Raw genomic sequence first — 10,107 nt, 5'->3', positions numbered from 1 at the left:
GGTTTTTTTTTCTTAATTTAATCTCTCTAAATAAGATAATTGTGCAAATTAGTCATCACTATTAAAATGTCAATGTTCTTTTATCGGATTAGTGATGTGGCACATTAACGACTATTGCATTTCATTTTTTGTTGAGTCAAAAGTTTAGGGCCTCTCTATAAAGTTTAGGGGGAATTTTGGACTAATTATAAGGAGGTCCCCAAATTTTAGTCAAAAGTCAAAAAAAATAAAACATGTCAGTCACTCAACGGGCTAATATACCACTCAGTATTCCGATAAAAGAAAACGGACATTTTAATAGTGGTGACTAATTCGCACAATTATCTTATTTAAAGTGATTAAATATAATAAAAAACTAAAGTGACCAAAATAGAACTAGCCCTATTTTAGAGTGACTATAAGTGTAATTTACTTTTTTACTAAATAATAGCAAATAATTATTAAACGTAAGCAATATAAATGGTAATAATCTAACGAAAAGAAAAGGTTAACATAAAATCTCTCTGCTCTTCATGAATTTATAACTTAATCCCTAAATTTCTATTTTTAAGAATTTAATTTTTACTTTTCAAGTTTTAAAATTTAGTTTTAACTATTAACACGGTTAAAAATAATTTGTTAAATTTAAGTTCATTATAATGTTATTTTTTAGTTCTATCAAATATGATTTTTAATTAAAAATAATTTTACCAAAAATAATAAAATGTTAATAATTGAACCCAAATTTTAAAATTTAAAACATAGAATAACTAAATTCTTAAAAATAAAAGTATAAAACTAAATTTTAAATTTATAAACAATATATGGGCTTATGACACATTTTAATCAAAAGAAAACCATGGGGTGTACTATTTTTTTAAGGTGGGTCTGGAAAGCAACTAATAACAACTAGTAATTAGATTTAGAGCTAACTATTTTTAATTGTACTTTGCTGTACGTATAAATTAAAATATATTTTAGGAGAACTAATTAGTATTTTCAAAAAAATGATTTTGTGTATTATGCATATAAGCATTTTCAAGAACTTTTATAATATTATTTTGTTTTATTTTAAAAAATTATTTTTCTTTTATTTAATAAATTAATTTCATCAAATTCACAAATTAATTTAAAAATTCAAAATATTTACATTAATATTAAAATAAACAACTTTATGGGTAAAAAGTTAAGCATAAGAACTTGTTTAAAAAGGTATATTAGTTTAAAGTATAATAACCTTTCAGTTAAATCAATTTAATTTCGAGTACTTTTCTTTAATTCGAATTTAAAAAATCTTAAATTAATTTAAATTCGTATTCAAATAGACCTGTCCATGGGCCGAAAGCGGCCCGGCCCTACCGACAAACCGTCGAAAATATGGGAGGTTTGGGTAAAATATAGGCTGAAATATGGGCTTGGGCAAAATTTTAGGCCCGTTTAAAAATGGGCCAGCCTCGGGCAAGATTTTTTTGGCACAGGCTTGGCCGGCCCAAAAATATTAAATATATATATTTTATTTTAAAATGTAATAGTTTTTATTTTAAGTTTATTTACTTTCATTTCCTTGACTAGTGTTACAAAATAATAATAATAAAACATCAAGTTTGTTTTACTAATCAAATGTTAGATTTTGTTACAACAATTAATACAATTAATACAATTAATAATTTGATAAATTTACTAATCAAATGTTAGATTTTATTACAACAATTAATACAATTAATACAATTAATAATTTGATAAATTTACTAATCAAATGTTAGATTTTATTACAACAATTAATACAATTAACAATTAATAATTTGATAATTTTACTAACAATTAATTTTAATAACAATTAGTTTTAATTTTATTAAAAAAATAATTTTAATTTTAATTAAAAACGGGCCGGGCCGGGCTCGAGTCCCATATTTTTTCTTCGGGCCGGACCTGGGCAAAATCTCAGGCCCATATTTCGGGCCGGGCCCGGGCCCGTGCCTAGTAAATAGGCTGAATTTTTTGTGGGCCCGGCCCGGCCCATGGACAGGTCTATGTTCAAATAATCAAAACATTTTTTTAGATTAAGATGAAGACGACCCAGGACTCGATGATAGGGCACTCAATCCACTTGTCGGGAATAAAGGAGAAAGATTTGGTTCAGACACTTGATCTACATAAATACAAATGTTGTTAAAATTGAACAATTTTTTTTTCTACTAATATATTAATCCCGAGATTAATATCGACTGAAAAGTTAATATCTTTGACACTCTACATGTGGCTCAGTTGACTACTTGATTCAGGCAATGAAAAATTCATTCCCATGCAAGTATTTGACTTGGTTAATTGATTGCTAGTAATCGTCTTTACTCAACTGTGGTTCTTGTGTAGTTTTAATGTTGCCAAAAACTGCACAAATTAAAAAATTATTACACCCTGCACATAGATCTCTTGAAAGTTGTGTCAAGAAATACAGAAATTACAAAATACACACCTACACTTCTATTGATATTTACCAAGGGACATAACAGCACCAGATCTTTCCTCATCTGATGGTGGGGAATGTGACATTAGAATATATATGACCCAAAAGTGAAGGCAAATGAGGTATACCAAAGACCAAACTTTTGCTGTTGCATTTCTTCTTAAGAATATTGCACCTGCCAAAAATATAGCATCCAACTGCTTAATCATTGATCCAAGTTGCAATTTTCCAGAACGAATTTTGTCTTGAGCAGGATTCAACTTTGAACTTGAGAGACCCCATGTTCCTAATTCCAAATCACTTGATGTGGCATTATTCATATTCGTGGACTTGCCCTCTTCCAGCATCCTTGAAACTGCCTAAAGAAGTTCACAAGTACAAATTACAAGATCAGTGGATCAGTTCTGAAAAACAGTAATGCTAATTAATTCATAAACTAGGTACCTTAATTCTAAATGACAATGTCGACTTTTCCGAGGATAGTGCCTCAACCTGCAGAAGAAAAACAGAGTGGACGAATGAGTCTAAAAGAAAGATTGCTATTTAATCTAGTGAGGAGCTTAACAAATGAAGTAACTCTTCAATATCAATTTGTTTATTCATGTTATTCAATAAATGCATGCATTTCACCATTTGGCATCGGTGTTGCAGAATTGAGTTATTGCAGAAAGATGCTTGGGTTAATCATTCCACAGATTTTGGCAAGTGACCAATTAATATTTGGAGCCAAAATTAATTGTTTCTCTGCTAATGTTGGTCATCCTGCATGCTATAAAGTCAACAAATTTAAGCTAAAGTAAAGCAAAATAAAATAGTAATTCACACCTTCGCCTTAAAGCTGAAAACATTTTATGTACGATATAATTTATATACAGACACACAAACAGATATATTACTTATTAGGTTGCTAAGGTTCACTCTGTCCTTGCACTTTAAGCACCTAATGACTACTAGACAGGAAAAACATCAATGTTACACTTATTAAGCAGAATCATTCACAAGCACAAAATTTGAAGGACAGACCTGAGCTTGTTTCTGAATTAAATGATCAGTCAGCTGTCCAAGCCTTCGCTTCAGCTCAACTTCTACTTCTGTTGGGTCCTCCACGGCTTTCCCTGTCAATTCAATGCTTGCTTCCAGTTGTCTTGCCTGTTTGTAACAAGCAAATCGAATTGAAGTACAAAAACACCTAAAACCATTCCATGCTAATAAAGTAATAATAGGCTATTTTTCTTTTTAGAAGAAAAGGTCTTTGTACCTTCTTAAATTTCTTAGATAAACCCCTACATTTGTATTTCTACCATACCAAACTCAACCCTTTAAGGACTATTTTTGTTTAATAGAACCCTGACCAGGATGGAAACCAATAAAAATCTGTAATCTTAGCCATATCAGCATCTATGACACCATTTACCTTGCCATATCAGCATTTACAAAGGCAACATATGTGGCTAAATAAGGGATTTAAAGATACTGTTGTGGCATCTGCATGCCATATAAGCTAGGGCTATAAGCCAAATAAATGCCAACTTAACATGAATTTTCATATGTTGCCATGTAGATGCTGATGTAGCAAAGACAATGACCATGTAGATAGCTGATCTGCAAAAATAAAGTACTTAAACAACTTTATCAACAGTACAGACCTAATTGAACATAATAATGCCTTAAGGTCTTAAATGGCTGCAAGGAAAATTAGGAACTTATCTGGGAAATTGGGGAATGTACAGTGTTGTCAAGGCATTGTGCCTTAGGCCTTAGCACCAAACAACAAAAGCGTTTCAAACCCTTTTGAGGGAGGCGCACACCTGGTGCACCTAAGTTCTGGTGCGTGCACACTTTTTCCCAATGCAAGAGCAAAAAAAAAAAGCTTACCCAATCGAAATTCTATTTAATGTCTTTTACTTTCATTAGCTTTACTTTACCAGTAAGATAGGTGATAATATCAAACTCTTAGGTGATAATATCAAACTCTTTACTTCTCAATATTTATGTATTCAGCAACAAACACAAAACCATAAGGAAATCATGGATATGGCCCAACAAAAGAAAGAAAATGAAAATTTTGCATGTTTAGTAGATAAACTGAATCATTCTTTAGAGTTTATTATGATAATTATATATCTTATGCTTATTATATATATGCACACAAAAACACACACATGTATATATTATGCCTTCACTTAAGTTAGCACATTTTTTGCATATTACACCTCAAGCAATATAAGGTTTCTAGCACCTAATTGCACCGTTCACCCTTGATACCACTTGGAATGCATCTAGACTTTTAATACTTTAGCCAATACATAAAGGATTGAGTGAGTTTGCCTTTAAAGCTTTGCTTATTATTGTTAGAGTATGGCTGAGTCAGGAATTGACTTCTGTGAGAATTTTGTTAAGTCTAATTGTTAGTTGCTGTTAGTTACTAATAATTGTTAGTTGTTATGAGCAGTTATCAGTTTCATGTTGCCTATATATAGTGGCACAAGTTCTTCTCAAAAACTAATCTTGATGTATTCTTTCTCTTGATTTAATACAAGATTTCTTCAGTATAGAATTTAACATGGTATCAGAGGTTTGTTCGTTCTTGAGGTAGTCGTTCATGACTTCCCCTTCCAGCCCATCTGCTGTTCAATCTGTTGCACCGGCGATGTCGTCAGTTCTACCGGATGAAGTGGTTGATAGTCGGTTTTTCTCTACCAAAAAGATCAGCGTGCTTCTTGATGATCATAATTACTTGTTGTAGCGTCAGCAAGTTCTCTTAGCAGTAAAAACTTATAAGCTTCAGAAGTTTATTGATCCGTAGTTTGTTCCTCCTTCTCAGTTTTTTCTTGATGTTGCTGGTATCTCACAAGAAAATCTAGAGTTTGCTCGTTTTGAACAGCAAGATAATGCTCTTGCGTCGTGGTTATTGTCATCGGTGAGTATTGTTGTTCTTCCTCATCTTATTGGTCTTGATATGAGTCTCCAGATTTCGAATACTCTTGTTAGTTTGTTTGGCAGCAAAACTACTTCTCAATTAATGTTTTATAGAAGGGCGTTACATTCTCAACGTAAGGCTGATCTGTCTATGAAGGAGTTTTGATGAAAATTAAAGGCTACTGTGATAGCCTTATTAGTTGTGGAGAGGCTATTAGTGAACGAGAACATGTTACAGCTATCATTAATGGTCTATCGTCCGAGTATGAGTCAGTACTTACAATCATTACTGCAAGTTCAATTCCTTACAGTGTCTAGAGTGTTACTACTATGTTACTTGATGCTGAAGCTCGTCAGCAACTAGTTGTGTCTGATGCTCCTAGTTCTGCCAACATGGTCACTCATCAGCCTACTGTCTCTGCTGACAATAATTCTTCTCTACCAGCTTATCGACCCTCATCAGGTGCTCGTGGTCGTGGGCGAGGTCGTTTTTCAAGTTCGCGATTTCAGTGCCAGTTATGTGGGAAGGTTGGTCATCTTGTTGATCGGTGTTATTACTGATTTGATACCACATATAAGAGTACAGGTTATAGGCCGCCTCCTTCTCCTCAGGCAAATGTTTGCATGGTTGGCAATGGTGCTTCGCCTCATCCCTGGATGCCTGCCTATTCACAACAGCAATGGTATGCCCCTCCCGCACCTACTCAGCTGTAGACTAATCCTTTTGCTGCTAATCACTTGCAGCATGCCAATACATCTGTCCCAGGATCATCATCATCAATTCAGTCTCAGGCTCTTATTGCTACACCTGAAACTGTGGGTGATAACGTATGATATCCAGACTCAGGCGTGTCTCACCACCTCACCAACTCCCCTACTTCTCTGAGTGACAGTACACCATACACTGGCTCAGGTAAGGTGTATATGGGTAATGGTAATGCTCTCTCTATCAGATCCACTGGTCAGTCTTCTCTCCTTACACGGTCACGTCCTTTGTTCCTAAAGTCTCTATTGTGTGTGCTTGGGATAACCAAAAATCTATTATTGGTATCTAAGTTTACTAAATATAATCAAGTAATGTTTGAGTTTTTGCCTACACAGTGTTGTGTTCGCGACCTTCAAACCAATGAGATCCTGCTCAGAGGTTCCGTGCATAGTGGGCTGTACAAGCTTGACTTATCTGGCTCATCTCAACTAGTTGGGTTCCCTACTTCAATTCACTGCTGTGCTGCTGCTAAGCTTCTCCCTCTCAGTCTATGGCAGTTTAGACTAGGACACCCCTGTACTGCTACGCTTAAAAAGGCATTACACTGTTGTAATATAGATTTTGGCTCGTCTGCAGATTCTATTTCATGTGTTGCTTGTCATTTAGGCAAAGAATGCAAGTTGCCATTTTCTAAGTCTACCTCTGTGTATTCTACGCCGTTACAATTGATAGTTGCAGATGTTTGAGGTCCAGCTCCAGTTTTCTCTCGTGGCTTTCGTTACTATATAGCCTTTACTAATGCATGTACCAAGTACACATAGATTTATTTTTTAAAGAAAAAGTCTGAAGTGCAGCACATTTTTCCACTGTTTCATAAACAAGTTGAACGGTCTTTTGGTTGCAAACTGCTTGCTTTACAAATAGATGGGGGTCGTGAGTTTCAGGCGTTAAGGAATTACTTGTCTCAACAAGCTATTCAGCAGAGGATTTCATGTCCATACAGTTCTGAGCAAAACGAATTAGTTGAGAGAAAGCATAGACAGATCGTGGAAGTTGGCTTATCCATGTTAACTCATGCTGCTATGCCTTTGTTCTACTGGAATGATGCTTTCAGCAGTGCGGTATACTTGATAAACAAGTTACCTTCTTCTCCAATAAGTAAAATGTCACCCTATGAAAATTTATTCCAGGTTCCACCAGACTATTCTTTTCTTCGAGTCTTTGGATGTTTATGTTTTCCGAATTTTTGACCATATAACACTCACAAACTATAGTTTCGTTCCACTCCCTGCACATTCTTAGGTTATTCGCCTCTACATAAGGGTTATTGGTGTCAAGATGCTAATGGAAAATTGTATATTTCCCGTCATATTACATTCCATGAGTCAACATTTCCTTTTAAAAAAGATTCACTCAAATCTGACCCCACCACCACTATCTCATCAAAGTCTAGTTCCAAGTTACTTGTCATGCTACCTTGTTCTCCATCACTCACTACATCAATTACAGCTCACAATCTCCTTTGGTGTTTAGTAATAGTACCTTCCCTAGCCCATCCTATCAACTTACTACTTCTACATCTACTCCACCTATCTTACCTAGCATATCCTATCAACCTTCTGCTTCTACATCCCCTCCACCTGCTTCGTGTCCACCTATTGCTTCCTTACTATCGTCACCTACTACATGTCACCCTACTGTTATTCAACCCACTACACACCTCAATTCTCATGCCATGGTCACACGTAGCAAAGCAGGAATATTTAAACCTAAAGCATACCTAACCACAACAGTCTGTTCATCAAGTGATACGCCTGTAGACATTCATAAAGCAATGAAGAATGAGCATTGGCAAGTAGTAGTACACAATGAGCTACAGGCCCTTCGTAACAACAATACATGAAATTTGTGCTCTCTTCCCGTTAATCGACGCGCTGTGGGTTGCAAATGATTGTTCAAAGTAAAGAAAAAGGCCGATGGGACAGTGGACAGGTATAAAGCTCGGTTAGTGGCCAAGGGCTTTTCTCAACATGCTGGAGTTGATTTTTGCGACACATTCAGCCCGGTGGTTCATGCAGCAACCATCCAAATCGTGCTTGCTACTGCTGTTATGAGAGGGTGGTCTTTGAGGCAAGTCGATGTCAATAACGCCTTCCTCAATGGCGATTTGACAGAAGAAATATACATAGAGCAGCCACTTGGTTTTGAGGTGTTAGATGCAAATGGTCAATAACTAGTGTGCAAGTTGAACAAAACGCTTTATGACCTACGCCAAGCACCTAGAGCGTGGTTTCATACACTTAAACAGTGCTTGGTTACTCAACTTGGTTTTAATACCTCAAAGGCTGATACTTCATTATTTATCCGTATTTCATCAAGGAGCGTGGTGCTACTTAGAGTATATGTGGATGATATTGTGATAACAGATAGTTCGAATGATGAGGTGGACAGTGTGGTTCATCAGCTTCATAATAGATTTGCACTCAAAGACATGGGGTAGCTAGATTTTTTTTTAGGTATTGAAGTACAACATATGGCGTAAGGGGTGTTGCTCAGTCAGAAAAAATACATATTAGAAATTCTTACTAAGACTGGTATGATAGGAGTTACAGCTGTTCCTACATCTATGGTAAGTGTTCCAAAATTAACTGTCTCAGATGGTAGTCCTCATTTCACTGATGTTCCTCTATATCAAAGTACAGTAGGGATGCTCCAGTATTTGTGCATCACTCGACCAGAATTATCCTTTTGTGTTAACAAGTTGAGCCAGTATATGAATTGTCCAAGTGAGACTCATTGGAGAGCAGTTAAACGTGTGTTAAGATATCTTATTGGGACTATTGACCATGGTTTGTTTTTCACCAAAGGGAATGTTGAGGTTGTTGGGTATTCAGATGCTGACTGGGCCTCGTCTGTTGAAGATCGACGTTCCACCACAGGGTATGTCGTGTAACTCGGGCCAAACCCTGTTGCATGGTGTTCAAAGAAACAAAATGTTGTGTCCAGGTCATCCTCTGAAGCATAATATCGAAGTCTCGCCAACTGTGTGTCAGAGCTTTTGTGGGTTAAACAACTGGTAGATGAGATTGGTTTGTCATAGTCGATACCTGTGATCTGGTGCGACAATACATCAACAGTAGCTATAGCTGCAAACCCCACACATCATGCACGAATGAAACATGTAGAAATCGATCATCACTTTATTCGGGAAAAGATTCTTACTTGAGTTCTGCAGGTAAACTTTGTCCCATCATCAGATCAAATTGCAGATGTTCTTACCAAGCCAATTACACCTAAGCAGTTTGAATCATTTCGTCAAGCACTTCGAGTCTTCACACTCAATGAGGTTCACAAATGTTCAAACAACAAAGAAACTGGGAGAATGTTAGAGTATGGTTGAGTCAGGAATTGACTTATGTTAGAATTCTATTAAGTCTAATTGTTAGTTGTTGTTAGTTACTAATAATTGTTAGTTGTTATCAGCTTCATGTTGCCTATATATGGTGGCAGAAGTTCATCTCAAAAGCTATTCTTGATGTATTCTTTCTCTTGATTTAATACAAGATTTCTTCAGTATAGAATTTAACAATTATCAATTATAGAAGTGAGTGGTGATAGAAAATTTGTTAACCAAATGGTTAAGATTCAAAACCACTTTCTTACTTTGAAGCTTAACCATTAAATTAACAAATTTTCCATCCTCGCTCCTTTTCATCCTCCATACCAAGCAGAGACTTACAGCCAAACTCTCGAAATTAATTTGTGAATTATAAAGACACCACAACTGATAATAAAAATATAATAAACAAGATATATTTATCTGGGCACACCTTATCAAAATTAATGTCTCTTTGCCTCTTGCATCTGAGTTTTAACCCATCTATGTCTTTCTTAGAGAAATGACTTTTCTAACATAACCACTAGTTAAAAGTCAACATGGATTTTTTGTATGCATAAACTAAAGGCTACTCGCACACCTTCCCTAGTGTCCCAAGTTCTACAACTATTACCACTTTCTTTCTCCTACAGGTACAAAAAG

The 10,107-nt window shown here is 35.5% G+C and overlaps 1 protein-coding gene and 1 long non-coding RNA gene across 2 annotated transcripts; one reads left to right on the top strand and one right to left on the bottom strand.

Annotated features, from left to right (window-relative positions):
* Nucleotides 1–2,376: 2,376 nt before the first annotated feature.
* On the bottom strand, nucleotides 2,377–4,584 carry LOC128032819 (uncharacterized). Its single transcript, XR_008189159.1, has 3 exons — nucleotides 3,467–4,584; nucleotides 2,888–2,935; nucleotides 2,377–2,802 (listed from the first exon to the last, which is right to left on the bottom strand). It is a non-coding gene; the product is annotated as an uncharacterized LOC128032819 (long non-coding RNA).
* A 4,080-nt stretch (nucleotides 4,585–8,664) lies between these two features.
* LOC128032613 (secreted RxLR effector protein 161-like) lies at nucleotides 8,665–9,621 on the top strand. Its single transcript, XM_052621284.1, has 2 exons — nucleotides 8,665–9,008; nucleotides 9,552–9,621. Exons 1-2 carry the CDS (start codon nucleotides 8,665–8,667, stop codon nucleotides 9,619–9,621), a joined length of 414 nt encoding a protein of 137 aa, XP_052477244.1.
* Nucleotides 9,622–10,107: the final 486 nt, after the last annotated feature.

Source organism: Gossypium raimondii, chromosome 9, assembly GCF_025698545.1.
Source record: "Gossypium raimondii isolate GPD5lz chromosome 9, ASM2569854v1, whole genome shotgun sequence".
Taxonomy (NCBI): Eukaryota; Viridiplantae; Streptophyta; class Magnoliopsida; order Malvales; family Malvaceae; genus Gossypium; species Gossypium raimondii.
The sequence above is the reverse complement of the archived record's forward strand: the minus strand, read 5'-3'. Positions and strand labels throughout refer to the sequence as shown.

What these genes read in the sequence shown, in the direction of transcription:
- LOC128032613 (XM_052621284.1), top strand. Translation starts at nt 8,665, where the DNA reads ATGATAGGAGTTACAGCTGTTCCTACATCTATGGTAAGTGTTCCAAAA. An exon ending in GATCGACGTTCCACCACAGG is followed by an intron (nt 9,009 to 9,551) that starts GTATGTCGTGTA and finishes AGTTGTTATCAG; the next exon opens with CTTCATGTTGCCTATATATG.